General features: G+C 32.3%; 1 protein-coding gene across 1 annotated transcript in view; it reads right to left on the bottom strand.

Moving 5' to 3' along the window:
* The window catches only part of LOC111642221 (cysteine-rich hydrophobic domain-containing protein 2-like), a 38,507-nt gene extending 22,828 nt beyond the window's left edge, over positions 1 to 15,679 (bottom strand). Inside the window, exon 1 of the mRNA XM_023388526.1 lies at positions 15,504 to 15,679. Coding sequence (XP_023244294.1) covers positions 15,504 to 15,619 — 116 coding nt within the window. The 5' untranslated portion in view covers positions 15,620 to 15,679. The remainder of the gene's footprint in view (positions 1 to 15,503) is intronic.
* Between the last annotated feature and the right edge of the window lie 634 nt (positions 15,680 to 16,313).

Here is a 16,313-nt window from a genome sequence, read left to right on the forward strand (position 1 = left end):
CAATCTTTGGCTATGTCTTGGGCTACTCAAATATTTTACGTTTTTGATACTAAATTAACTTCTGAAGTATAATTTTTTATTGTTTTTATATTTTTCAATATATTTATTTTGTTCGTACAAAATAAAAAAATAATTTTTAATGATACAATAGTCTTTGTTAGGCTTAACATCAACGAAAATTCAACGCAAAGCGAAATGCAACGGAGAAAAATGTCAAGATGGGATAAATTAATATATTTTTTCGAACATAATCGGTTATCTGAAACATTGATCTTCCGAACAACCCCAGTCCCCAATTGATTCGGATAATTGACGCTCTACTGTATTTCTTGTAATACATAATTTTTGCCTTAAAAGACACACACGTTATACATGATATTTATATACATGCACACAGGTCTGTGTGGGGCAGTCAAAAAGTTTTGTGCCTTGCATAGAACATGTGGGCAGAGCAGGCTGAAATTTGACATATACCTTATGTCTTTTTTATATAGTCACATTGCAAAGTTAAGCATTTTTCCCATCTGTAGATCACTTGTTGGAGGCTGTCAGAATGGAACTCTGTATTTTGCGATACCACTTCTCCGCTTCGGAAATGATGGCTTCTTCGCAAGAAAAATAGCATCCGCAAAGAGGCTTCTTCGTTTTCCAGACGAGAAAGAAGTCCAACGGTACAATATAGGGCAAATAACACAGGTACAGCAAAATTTAATATTTATGCTGATGACCACATCTGGTGATGAATTTGGTCACAAGAAGGAGCAGTATTGTGCAACCTCAATCTTTTCCTGGCCTTGTTTTCTTCAGATTCTTATGTAACTTGACCAGAAGCAAACTAATATTTGGTAGTAATAGTCACTCTCTTGTCCATGCAGTTGATTAGGATAATGCCTTGAGAAACCCTGAAAACCAACAGCAGCATCTGGACAAGACTGCTGCAGTTTGGCCTTTTTGGGCAGCAGTGACAATGAGTGCTTCCACTGTTTGGCTTCTGGATTATGTAGATAAACCAAGCATTCATTCATGACTTTTTTGACCATCTGGATTAGAGTAAGAACTCCAAATTGTGCCTGCATGATTCCTTTCTTTCTTGATTTTGGAAAGAAAGCTTGGCATTCTTGGAACCCATCACACAGACACCTTGGACACATTGCAGATCTTTATGCAATATATTGCAAACTGATCTGCAACTAATGCCAAATTTGTGTACTATACCATCAATAACTCCAGCACTTTTGATGCCATGTTGTCATTCCAAGCAGATGATGGCCATCCACTAGGCTGACTTAACCATCTCAAAATTCATGCTTCCACCTTTTCACATCACCATCAGACAGCCAGTCATGTCCAAGCACTTGCTGCATCTCCTCACAAATTTGTTTCACTTCTCTTTCTTGTAAATGCAGAAACCAAATAACAGCCTGTATTGTTGCCATGAAGATACTTTTCTGTAGAATCTGCTCTCTAGTAGCAAACTGTTAGTCATATCATAATATTGCAGCATCCTCAAACTGCACATGTGTTGAAACACATTTATACTTCAATCTGTTGAATCTACTTCATTTTTCTTTCTAATAAAAAAATTAAGTTTCATCTCACAACTCGCCAGAATATATCCAAAACTTAAATACAAAATCCCTGGTTTTGATACTGCACAGATCAACAAATATGCATTTGGGAAGTGACAATGGATTTTAATTTTATTTGAAAACAAATTGTTTTGTAAAATGCATCACTCTAAATTGTAATCTATCATTCGCCCATTAAAATGTTCCCGTCAATATTCTCGTAATGTCGACTCTCCGTACATGGATAAATTCTCAATTATTGGGCTTTTAAAGTGTATCGATTACTTTTAACTTTTAGTCATAATTTGAGTTACAGATACAACTATTGAAGAACTAAATTGTAACTTTACCCAAATGAAGAAATTCATTAATATTATTTTCAAGTCTGTTGTTGAAATTGTAACACATTGGAACACTGATTTGACTGATGATCTGCATTGTCTGAAATGAACCTATTACCAAATGTGCTACTTTTCTTACACTAGAATTTGTAAAAGAAAGTTTGAAATGATAACATGTATTCCTTTGTATTCGCATCCGAGTTGTGCATGCATATTGCATTTAGTACCAAATTTTAAATTTATGTGACCAGTAATTAATCTTGTGCAACATTTTAATTTTACTTTTGTCTCTTAAAATAGTGTTTTCTTCTTTAACAAAAGTAACAATCATGGAGCAATCATTAAGTGATATGAATAATCGCTTCAACAACCGATTAAACAAGTCATAGCAGAAAAAAGTCAGAACAATTAAATTAAATTTTACAAAATCAGCATATTTGTCAATGATACAAAAAGTGAGAGTGTCAAAAATGAAAGTTACTTCTAAGTTACTGGAAGAATATGACACATCTATCAGAATTTAAAAAAAATTGATTATGTCTGTAAAAGAGGTAATGTGATTAAATACAGTAATACCCCAAACTTACGCGATAGGTGGGACTGAGCGATAACCACGTAAGTCGAGATATAATTTCGCATATAAAGACATACAAATAATTTTTAATTGGGGTAGGAGACTAAAGAAAACAGTAATTTAGAAAAAAAAAATGTTTAATAAAATCTTAGATAATACATATGTATAACAAATTATATTATTATATAGTTTTTCACATTTACTTGATTATCACACCATAATTTTAACATTGTTTCCATCTCAGCGATAATACCATGATGTTTATGAATGATGCTTGAATTTAAAGATTAAGCATTTTTCACAGCTTCGAGAATTTTTTCTTTACCTTTTATAATTGTTCTGACTGTCGATTCTGGTAGATCAAACTTCTTTGCCAATTCACAAATTTTCATTTTTGTATCGAAATCTTTAACAATGTTAACTTTACATTCCAAAGATAGTTTTTCTTTTCTTGTTTAATGCAGAAGAATCAGTTCTACTTCGTTTAGATGACATAGTAGAGTCTCTCGAGTCTCCGTAGATATAACAAACACAGAAATAAATAACACAAAATAAATTGTAGATATGTGTCGATTCCGTGCGACACGTCCGAACATGTAAGCCGAACAGTAGTGCGGAGGGAGTGAGTAATCAAGAGTTGCGTGGTGCTCAAACAAAAGACAAATCGAAGAGATTTGAAAATCGCGTAACTCCAGGTTTGCGTGTGTTGGGGTAGCGTAAGTTGAGGTATTACTGTATTACATTCACACCGAAGAAATATTTCAGATATTGCATGATGCCCATATTGCTATTAGATATGGCAGTAGAAACTGTATGGAAAAAGAATTAAGTATGAAATATAAAAATATTACAAGGGAGATGATCATAATTTATTTGAACTTATATGAAATCTGTCAGAAAAAACAATGTTCCTAAGAAAGGCTTGGTAGTTAAATGTTAAACCAATTTTATGTAATAAAATGAATTTGAGAGTCAGGTCAATCTTATAGATAGTTGCAAGTCGATGAGCAATATAAATTTATACTTGTGTATCAAGACCATCTAACTAAAATTTGTTCAATTACCACCATTAAAAACCAAAAGGGCTTAAGATGTAGCATATGTTCTTTTAGACATTTTTACAATTTTCAGTGCACTGAATATTCTACAAAGTGAAAATGGCAGAGAATTTGCCAATAATGTCATCAAAGAAATGTGTAATATGTGGCCTGAGTTAAAAATGGTGCATGGAAAGCCCAGGCACTCAAAGTCAGGGTTCTGTAGAAAGATGTAATCAAGATGAAGAAAATATGCTTAGTTCTTGGTTGGAGACTAACAATACTAACAAAATGGTCAGAAAGATTACAACTGATGAAAAATCGAGCACATCATACTGGTATAAAATGCAGTCCCAATGAGGCCATGTTTGGAGCAAAGTTAAAAGTTGGACTAAAGAACTTTATACCCAACAAATTGTTGACCAGCATTAATGTGGAGAGACACTTTAAAACTATCAATGAAGTAAGTCAAAGTTGCTCAAACTTTGAAAGATCAGGAACCATTCAAGAAAACATTATAAAAGATTATTTGATAATGCTACCCTCACATAGAAATATAACTGATAAAGTTGAAAGATCTACATTATCTTCACATGAAAAAGATCTAAACCAGGGTTATTAGTATTACAGAATTGGTGAATGAAGAAGAAAAAATCCAAACAGTTGATCCAAAAATAGAAGAAAAATAAGAAGTGTCTCTAAAGCAAGGAAAATGGCTTTGTTTAATCTTAAAAAGCAAGCAGAAAAAATTATTGATATATCGAATTCCAAATACACAGCAGCTAATGTTGGTGATACAGTAAGGATTCGTGTACCAGAAGTAGACCGAGCCTGCAGTAATGGAAAAAATATTTTAGGTGCCATTGTTGTGGCTAAAGATAAAAACCTTTACAAACTGAGTACCAAACATGGCATATTATATTCCAGAAACCAATTTACTGTTTACTGTTTGTAAAGAAAACTTCATTTCTGTCGGAGATGTACCGAGTGCAGAAATTTCGCTTAGAGAATGTGCAAGAATGTCATCAATTTCTGGAGGCCAAGGCAATAGTTGATGCTGCTGCAAATATGGTTGCAAATCTAATAGATGCAAATGCTACAAAGCAAAAAAAAAATTACGTAATTCCAAATGTAATCAAATTCTTAATTGTTCGAATAAATAAACTAAAAAACATTTAGTTTTTTATATAATTTATATCAAAAATGAAATTCCAGAAGTTTCCTGTAAGTTGACTTTTTGATGGAAGTATAAATTTGTTAATAATACTTTTCGTTAATATTAGTTTAATTAATACAGTTAATAGAACTTACTTTTAATTAAAAGATTCCATGTTCTTTTTTAAAATACTTAGAATTACTGTATTTATTTTTTTGTGAATTATTTCAAAATGAAATAAGTGGAGATTTTTAATCAAATTGCCTGAAGGGAATATAGCTTTATTTATAATGTCTGGTCAATTTAATAAATTAATCAATATTTATCAGACTGCCTGCCAATTTTAGTCATTAGTCAGAATGACAGGGCATTACGAATAATGCCCTATTAATCACTTGGTCCGTAACATATGTACTAATATGTTAGCACGGGTGGCCGACAGTTTTTGCCCCCGGGCCGGATTGGAAAGAAAATTTTTTCTACGGGCTGAACCAGAGGCTGCCCTAGAAAGCTTTTGAGGTGGTGTGAGATCTCATTATGGTGTCACCCGTAGAGACTGAATTGTAGATAAAGATTACAGATACATTTTTCACATTATCATGCTTTATCAACACTATGCTGTACTTACGAGATTTGTAATGGAGGGTTAACTCTAAACACACAATGAGTTGTTAATCTTTTTTTTTCTTTTTTAGGCATCAGAATTTTTCATCGAGCTAGTCAGACTTCACAACCTAATATTGAAAGATTGATCACAGGCCACAAATTCATTAGACAGGCCGTATGTTGGCCATGCCTGTGTTAGCATGTTAACTTCTGAAATTTCTTGTTTGATATAGTGAATGGAATATTCAAAAAATTCTGATATAATTTTCAGCAACATCACTTTCATTTTTAAATTCAATCGTCAAATTTTCCTCATTGACTCGACTAACATTTGCTACAATTTGCCATTCTTTTTGTCAATTCAATAAAATAAAGTAGTCTAATAGGCTGTGGTAGCTCTCAGATACAATTTAAGGTAGTGTCGAGAAAAATATGCAGTGTCATCTAACAAAGAGAAACTGACAAAGCAATGGTAGATAATCAAAGTTGCCAGATTCTATGCTACCCGAAGAATGTACCTGCCAGATCGATCGCAACTTCCGGAAGGTTTTAATAAAACAAAAATGCATATTCCTCATTGTGTACAAAACAAGAAACAGATTAAGTTGGTAAAGGGTTGCAAAACTTATGAGCACTAAAAAGAACTTGTAGAGTAAGGCCAAGAAAAAAGTCTTTTCTTGCACACAATAAATACTGATGTAAGGAAATGGTATAAAGGTGCCTAAATCACAAAGATTACTCCAACTTCCCTTTTATAATCTGGATCAGACGCCATCAGACTTCTGGCAGTTCCTGGAATCAAAGGAAAACCAATGCTTTTTATCGAAAGACAGTTCAAGCTATAATTTGGGATTGGACCAAGGAAAAACAGAAATGCATTTTTTGCACAGATTACAGAACAAATCCAATATTTGGAAAAATGTCATTCAAAATAATTATTCCATTATTTTTAAAACTGTTCACATTATGCCACCTCTTTCCAAATTAATTTTATAAAAACAGAGATCTTGTTTATCAAAACCATCCTTTGTATATGTGCACGTACACACAGTGCCAAATTTAAAAATAGTTTTCTAATAATTGAGATTTCTGGAAGCAGGATAGTTAGTCCAGTACCATGTCTCTAGTATTGCAAAGTCAAATACTAATTCTAAATTCAGATATGTTGTTTTATTTTTGAATTTCATTACAGTCCTGAACATACGAATTTCATCCTCAAAGCAAAGAAATTCAATGCAAATTTTGCACTTGCACACACTAATTGCTAAAGTCGATCAGAATCACTTTCAGGATTGTAATGAAATTCAAAAACAAAACAACATATCTGAATGTAGAATGTTGCAAAGTCAAATACTATAGATATGGTATCGGACCAACTATCCTGCTTCCATAAAGCTCAATTACCAGAAAACTATTTTTAAATTTTGCAGGCCATAGTATGGCTGTAGTTTGGTGCATGGCTGCTTTGTTTTAGTTTCTGTGGTATATGTGGCACACGACACCGGTTCCAATGTGACCATTGGCATACCGTGTGCCGAATACTATTTCATTCTTTACTTTTCATTGTTTATTTCATCTGTATCTATAAAACTGGAAAATGCAGAAATCCAGAGCACTTCTGGTCCCAAGCTTGCCAGATATTTGGTTTGATTTGAGCAGATTTGGTTTGATACAGATTTCAAGTATAACGACTAAGTTTGGGCATTGGGAAAAAAGTAACTCTGTACAAACTGATATCAGAAAATGTTCTTTAAGAATACAACTGACATGTCAATTCTATATAGGTTATCCAGAAAATAACTTCTGCTTGATTATTAAAAAAAATCACCAGTATGGTGAAAGGAATTTTATTACACAAGTTAAAACTACACCTTTGCTCTATTTTTCAAGTCTCCAACCAAATTTAAGCATTTTTTGCAGTATTCCATTGTTATAGAACATCCATGTCAATGATCACTTCATGAAGAATTGTGTACAAAACTTTCTAGTAAGTTCTGAAATTGTGAACTGACAATTCTCTCTAACCTTTCAATCAATATTCTGTGTAAGTTTATTGGTTACAGATGGCCAGCCACTTCTCTGCTTATTGTGGACATGTCTGCTCATTTTTGAATATACGGTACCATTATCTCACTATGTTCTTTGAAAACTTTGCACAGATGATGATGGATTTCAACAGCTTTAGTTTTTGGCTAACAGAAATCTTCTCATTGAGCACAGATCACAGATGGCGGGATTCCCGAGTGGCAGAATACATTTTGAACGGCAGTCATGTCAAGACGACAGAGAACAAAACCTGCACTCTGCCACAGCCGGATGCATATTCATTCACTCTATGCCACTGCCAAACCCGGTGCCATTATCTCCACTATCTACCACAAAAAAACAGAAGTTACTTTACAGATAGTTTTCGTACATATAAGTAAGAATTGAAATTGTAAACCATATATCATCATTTTGTTCAAAATATCTTTGTTACAAATAGAGAATTTAAACTGATTCATAATAATTTTATTTAAATTATTATGAATCATTTTAAATGCAGGAACTATTCTATTCTCTGCACCGGGATGAAAATAACGTCACACTATCGGAACCTGTGACCGGTGCTCTATGCGTATACATTAAATATCGCTTGACAAACGTTTGAGCGTTCTGTTCGCTCTTCTTCAGGTCAACTGAAAGAATTCCCCGGATGGAGTGTATATTATTCTTCTCTAGGATCGGGTGTCAGTTCTGAGGGGGTGGGTTGCTTCTGGTATGCGCGGCCGTGTGGCGGGGAGGAAGCGGCGGATTGGCGTCTAATAGTGATTGCCAGGCCAGAGACAAGGTTAGCTCCTCTTTCTTTAGGTGGTTAGCCGATCGGTGTTGTGGATAGCCGCGGCTTCCAGCCATCTGTGTTGCTGCTGATGGGGCGTGTTGACAATAATGGTAGCCTTCTCGAAGTGTACTTCGATTTCGGGGTCCGATGCATATGTGGCTAGGGCTGTGGTCAGCCTCCCGTGCCGGATATCTGCTGGAAAGAGGAGCTAACCTTGTCTCTGGCCTGGCAATCACTATTGGACGCCAATCCGCCGCACGGCCGCGCATACTGGAAGTGACCCACCCCCTCAGAACTGACACCCGATCCTAGAGAAGAATAATATACACTCCGTCCGAGGAATTCTTTCAGTTGACCTGAAGAAGAGCAAACAGAACGCTCGAAAACATTTGTCAAGCAATATTTAATGTATACGCATAGAGCACTGGTCACAGGTTCCGATAGTGTGACGTTAATAATTTTATTTTATAAAAGAAAATGAGGACATTATAAAAAATTGAAGTTTTCAATAATGGATATTAATAAAATTATTGCCTAACCCACAGATGTGGCTATTTTAATAAAGAAACTGCTCACTGGAAAGAGTTGTTAATATTATAAATATTAAATTATAAAACTCAAAAAATGGAATATTTTCTTTAATAATCAATGATAAATTCCAAAACTAATGTCTAATACAGAAGTCACTTCTCCCCACACAAAACTTCATGTCAGGTGTAACATACAGATTTTTTACCGTAGAAAATAATTTAACACAAACAAGTCTACTTCGTATCACAATGACAAAAATTGGACAGTTTCAACAATCAAACAGAACCAAAAACAAATATTAATTTTTAGTTTTAATGTTTACTATTTCATTTCTTATGTAATAAAAAACTGTTTTCATTAACATTGAACTATTTCAGAACTCAAAAAATTTGGAATTTAGACAAATGAAAATACCTAATTTTCTTATTTAGCATCCATACTGTAGAGAGAACTGTGCACTTAACAGTGGAAAATAAATCCAAATGACAAAATATACTATAATATAGATAAACCTCATTCGAGAAATGCATTTTGTTTGTTTAAATACACAATCAATTGAGCATTAGTTCCGGAAATAGTGATAAATTTTAAGAAATTTCTATTTATAAATAAAGTGCAATTTATAAAAATCTTACCAACACTAATTAAATAGAACAGAAAGGTTTTATATTTTTCATATACACAAATTTATACTCATTTCACAAAGCACTTTTGAAGACATTCATTAACTGATGCTGCCATACATTGTCATTTTATTTTTTCAGAACATGTAAACTACAACTACTATTTTGTCCAAAAATTTTTTGATCAATAAACAAAAATATTTTAATTTAAATCTAAAATACATTAGGAGTATTCGTGATGGGAAGCTTTTCTTGCTTTTAGAAGAACTGCATTGTAAAAAAGCTACAAATGGCAAACTTGCATTGTGACGGAACAACTTGAAATTCTCACTTCGTTCTCGTCAAACCACTTCATCGGTTGGCATCGTCTTTTCTGAAGCATTCCTTCTACCGTTTTTAAAATCACAGAAATGATTCCGATCTCTCCATTAAGAAATTTCGATAATTGGCAAACACTGCTCTGGGGAAGCTTTTTAGTTAAGCAGTTGGGTTTTGCCATAAAACCCCCAATAGTAAAAAGACTGGAAAGAGATGCTTTTGCAACTTTTAAGAAAACTGTCAAAGCTATTATAGCGAGTAAAGCTACAGATCATAAATAGTCCTATTACATTTTAAATGACTTTTAAAACAAAATTTTAACAAATGTCAGTAGCTACTTTTTTAAAATCATTTTTGCTCATCCATAATCAAGACACATCCAAAGGAACAATTGGCATTTATCATGGTGAATTATGCAAGAGACTTTTGGCTATACTGCTCGACAATTGCATCAATTTGAAAGAGTTTCGTAGGCAACAAGCCCCAATTTAAATTCTTCTTTAAAGGTCTTTGAGACGACATTGACGAAGAATTGGAAGAAAAGTTATCATACGTGCAGAAGAGCACAGAAACAGAGCCACCAAACGTTGCAAATTCCACAAAATTAATATTGTTTTGCTAACTTGTTACTTATCAAGATTCAATAAAATAGATTTTTTAAAAATGGAAGAAAAAAACTTTTAAAACAAGCTTAAAAGTCAATTATAAAATCATGGTGCTCTTTACAATTGAAAAAATATGGTATATTGTGTTTATCTATTAAGTAGTTTCAAGGAATACTGTGTAAAGTAAGATATATAAAAATTTCTTTTATGAAGTAATAAATGTTCCTAAGGACTAAGAAAAAACCCACATATACATATATTATATTTTTTCATAATAAGACTTTTGTAATAACCAAGATCCTGTTGTTTATACAAAAATATTCAAAAAGCACTTTATAGTAAATAGATATTTGTCATATGAGGCTTATCTATAATTAACAGCAAACACACTTAAAAAGACTTCAAAATATTGTAGCAATAGAGTATATAGAGCAATCTATATCCTAAGAAACATCTGGAATTTCGATTTAAATGATAATTTAACACAATCCGTTTTGTATTAAAATGATGGTGTCGGTAGTAGATTTTGACCATCAAATTTTTATCATCAATTGAAAATAAGATACGACATACGATGAATTGCTATTATAGAAGTAAAGCTTGTGTGCGGTGCAGAATTTAAAGAATAAATGTTAAAATTAAGCAAATTTACATCACCAAAAAAATTGATCTTTTAATAATAAGATATATAATTTAATTACTGTTTGAGAGAGTGAAAACTGCAAACAGTAACATCATTTATTATATTTGAGCAATTAACATCATTTATTATATTTGAGCAATTAACATCACTTAAAAACAGAAATCGAGACTGGCAAAAACTCAAATGAAATTTACGCAGTTGCTAAATGTTTGTACATTAATACAGAATAAACAATTTAAAAGCATTTATCACTAAAATACCCGTCAATCTTTCATTGTTTAGTCAAAGTGATTTATAGCGGAAGACAAAAAAGTCAAAGGACGTTAAAATCCAGAAAATAAATGAGAAAATTTATTTTTAATTATGATTTAGACTTTATAAAAATGATTATTTGTTTATGTCTTATGTACTAGAAATTACTTGTAAAACAAATTTTGACAGCCGTTGGACACGTAAGGACGGATACGTTACGCAAGTGGGGAGAAGATGTTTTTACTAAAGAATCATTTATAATTTAAAAAATAGAAGGATCTAAAATACTGTATTTTTTGCTTTATATGTACTGTTTTAGATCTGAAATTTATCAGAAAATTAGAATAAGTAAGACAAGTCTTATGAATACTTTCCCTTCCCCAGTAAATTGATGTAAAAAAATGAGCATCCAGCATAATGGCGTATCTCATGAGGCAAAAAATATGATAGCTAAAATTTAATTTTGAATAATATTCAGCCAAAATTTAGATAACTAATCAATTTGTTTAAACCAATTTCTGATATATTCTGCGTAAAATCAAGGATTGTATCTTACTAAAATAATTCTTCTAACTTGGTTATTCTATTTAGTAAATTAAAATTTCAAGTTCAGCACTGCAAATAAACGGATCCATTTTTCTTTCCATATAAATATGTATTTGTCTTCATTCTGTTTAATCTAACATAGTCTCGATCTGTTATCTTCGAAAACGAATTTTTAACCGCTTTCTACGAGATTTTCAATCAAGAATTTTGGCACGTTTACAAAATGCAGTTCTCTTCCAATTACTGCCAAATAAATTAAATTTATTTTTGTCGGAGTGTATAATATATTTACAAGTCGACATTACTAAATTATACAAAAATAAGCAAACTGTCAGTCACAATTTTTGATGTATTAAGCAAATTAAATAGCTTTTGTCCAATCGTACGTCTCAAAATTCTCATTAGTAGAGTTGCATTTTAATTCGATAATTTATTATCTTGTTTATGATGTCTTTCATCTTGTTTTATAGCCTATAAGATTCTTTTGACAGTTCTCGTTAAAATTCTGCCAACTTAGAGAATTTTCCCAGTTTTGTTTTGTATTAAACGGATAACTTTCTTATCTTATGATCTTTAGTCACATGGTAAATGTATGCAAACAACACTTTACTATATGATTTTAGCAGAATATTAAGATTGTTCTCTAAAAGTCTATAATTTAAATTTTAATAAATGACAAAATTCTTGCTAATTCTTTAGCAAGAATTTGCCAATCTCTTACAGCAAATGGTCATTACATTAACTAATTTATAGAGGATGTTGGAATACAAAAATATCACAGAAAAGGATGGCACAGAAAATCGAGAAAAGTATCTCTCTTCATTTATCTTTCAAAAGTGAATCCCATTATAGATGAAATATTTAAGTTAATCTTTGGCATTATCTTCAAAATTTGGCAATCGAAATAGGATAATGCAGGACAAATGGTTCATTTGTGCATATCCTCCATTAATCTTCTTCAGATTTAAATAATATATCATTATTTCATTTTCAATCTCACAGAAAATATATTTTTTTAAATCAATGATAATTTAGAGTAAGTAAGTTTCAAAGATAAGACTGAAAATCTACATCCTTATAAATAACTTTTTAAGGATGTAAGCACGTCTCGTGTTTGTTTTTTTTAATCATCCTCGACTCAAGTTAGAATCAATCCATGTTTTAAGACGATTATCTATTAATATATTTTCATCCATTGTTGTTGTTCAAATTAAGTATTTAGTAGTAGGCTATCTGACGTCAATCCGATTAAGTCTCGAAAGCATTTGTATTCAGAGAGAACATTTTAACTTCCACATACAATTTCAAACAATCCAAAATGCTAAAGAATCGATAAACGTATAGAATATAGATATCCCTCCATTAATATGGTTAATTAATCCCTCAATCATACAATCAAAACACGATATCTATGTTAAGTAAAAACAGCTGATAAAGCCACATAAATTAAAACTTCTGTCACACACACACACAGGGATTATCGCAATTAATTTCACATGTTAATCAAATAATTCATTAAGCAAGGAATACCCATAATATACTTTCTAATGATCAATTGTGAGTCTCGCATTTTTCTCTTTTGGACTTTACTTAGATAAAGACAATCTGCTCCGTTTTTTACACATTTCTTAGAAGATAAAGGAAGGGTATATTGGCAATAAAATGCTCTTACTTCTCTACCATTACTTCTCAACAGCATTCTAAAGATTGAAATACATAACTTTCATTCCAGGATCATTTTTAATCATACTAAACCATAAATTTTCATTTGTTCTTTCTACAAATATTCACAATTCGGAATTTCTGTTCCAATTTTAAATTGTCTTTGACGGCTTCTGCTCGCTCTTTTAGACTCAAACCGGCTACGGCACAACATTTTACAGATAGAGAATGCATTACGCATTTACTTCTGCTTAATTTTGCATTATGATTCTTTACCTTTGATTATTTCTACAATAGTTGTTAACAGATTGTCGAAAATCTATAGTTTAATTGGAATATTATACACAAAAATCGTTTTTAACACTCTTAATACAGACAATTTATAACTATCCATGACAGATAAAGACACAACATTCTTAATTAAAAATTTCCATAAGTTAGTTTTTGCGTTTAAGACATTTATAAATAAATTTCGAGAGATTTTTGTTAACTTATCCATGGCGTAATAAATTCGTGCAGACTTTGATAACGAATTATCTCGCGACACTGTTTACACTAATGGAATTTACCCAAAGGATACAATGCATACGTCAGCAATTACAAATTTTTTTAAATATAAAAATCTCATTTCCTTATTACAAATTCCAACAAAAGCAGTTTTTTTTATATTACCGAAATTATATAATATAATAAATCTATAACAATTAGTCCTTATTTTATAGTTTTACTTCAAGGAGCACTATTTTAATACACATAATTGTATAATATTGAGCACTGCTAAACTTTTGTTAAATGTCACTTTTGTTTATTTTACAATTTATAATCTAATAAATACAAACTTTGACTTATAAACAAAAACTAATATTTATTATTTTCTTCACAAAATTTGTATAGACTGGAGTGACCGTTGACGATAAAATAAATGCCAGCGTGTGCTTCACTAACGGAAAAAAACTGACTAGTGTTTCCTTTGCTACGTCGAATCTTTGGATCCTCTATATTGGATTGGAACGCGTGTACGACTTCATTTTTGATTTTTCGGATTCCATTTAGAAGATCCAGCATGGTTGTCAAAAATACGGGTCCATTTTTTTTCTATTAGTAAAGCACGTACTAGAGTTTATTTTTTGGTTCCTTTGTGTGTTTTGGTCTGTTTAGTTAAACACGCAGAGGAACCAAAAAATAAACTCTAGTACTTGCTTTACTAATAGAAAAAAAATAGACCCGTATTTTTGACAACCATGCTGGATCTTCTAAATGGAATCCGAAAAATCAAAAATGAAGTCGTACACGCGTTCCATTCCAAAATAGAGGATCCAAAGATTTGACAGCAAAGGAAACACTAGTCCATTTTTTTCAGTTAGTAAAGCACACGCCGGCATTTATTTTATCGTCGACGGTCTCATTTTACTCCGTTTACATTTATTGGATTTGTGTTCACATTATACGTAAATTACTTTTAAATCCATTCCGTGCCAAAAAAACTCGTCTTCACCCGTACCGACGAGACGGGAGCCAGACGTATCCAAAATCGAACGGCCCCGCGAATTTCCACGGATCCGACCGGGACTTGAAACGGACTCACCGGAGAGCGCACATCCCACGGCCATACACTACTGTACTCTTGGTTTTCGGCCAACGAGAGAAATCTTCACGCAAACCGCAGATTCGCCCGATCCACAAGTCGGACGCATCCGGATCCAAACGACCTAAACGGTCTCCACGGATCCGAGAGACCTTTTCGTCATCCGCTTACATACATTTTGTTTACGTACAGACAACCGGCACGACTACAAAATCCGACTTTCACGGCCACAGATTTCACACCGAGGGTTACAAAACGAAGCATCAGTCACCGTCTTACGTAAATTCGATATAACAAAAATCGAAATTACGTCGAAACGCAGATTTTAAAACAGGTTTGGATAAGTTTCCCCCGACGACGAAATTACTGGAAATTACACGGGACTTTTAAACACTGGTTAATTAATAACAGATTTATAAACTTCATTAATAATGCGCTATTACGTATTCACGCCATCGTACTTTAACGTTCGTGTGCACACAAAACGCTTAAGTTAAACATCATTGAGAAAACGAGAAGAAAAAAAAAGGAAAAGAAAAAGAAAAAAAGGAAAACAAACAATGGAGGGAACTCGACTGGATAACGTTAATTAGCATTTGTCGTTGATAAATGATAAGTCGAGCGGGTTTACTTACACGGTTATGTTTCCCGCACCTCTAATGACTACGGGTTCTGGTAATACGGTGATGACGCTTTCGTCCAGATAGCTTTGATCTTCGTCTTCTTCGTAAATCGCATCGAAGTCCGCCATTTGCCTCTCTTACTATAACTAACACATGCGACACCTGCCGGTTTAAATAGAAATTATTACCGCAACGCTATCTTCGTTTTTAAATTAATTTAAAAATCGATCCGATTATTTGAATTTTTTTTTTTTTTTTTCAAATTCGTCTTATTTTTAATTTTAATTTAAAAGCTTTATTATTCACGAAGGATTTCGTGAAAGTAAAAGTGTACAATTTTTAAAGCGAAATAAATTTTTATGCATTAAATTGTTTAATTAATTAATCGTCTGGCTCGTTTTCTATCTATCGCGATAAATAATTTATCGTTGGGTGGCGATTCGAATTCGTCGACAGTTTGAATTTGTTGCCGACAGATGGCGATACGAGAGGAGTTTTTTCAATTTTTTTTTTTATAAATAGAAAATTTTCTTTAAATATTTAATTTCTTAAAAATAATCGAATTACAAACTTTTCTGTGCGATTATTTTACTTTAAAATGGCGGTGTTAGGTTAAAATTATGTTATACACGCCCCCCGCACTTAATTTGAAATCGTCGATTATAATTGGACGACGTAGAAATTTTTAAATTTTCAAATTTTTAAAAACAGAACTGTACGCGTTAACGGTAGTGTTTGGCCGAAACCGATGGAATTATTTCTTTAAAAATGAAAACAAAGACACGAACTTGGATAAAGTCATCAAATTTTATTAATATATCT

The sequence above is a fragment of the Centruroides sculpturatus genome, unplaced genomic scaffold, assembly GCF_000671375.1.
Source record: "Centruroides sculpturatus isolate CEXI.00-Female unplaced genomic scaffold, Cexi_2.0 scaffold130, whole genome shotgun sequence".
NCBI lineage: Eukaryota > Metazoa > Arthropoda > Arachnida > Scorpiones > Buthidae > Centruroides > Centruroides sculpturatus.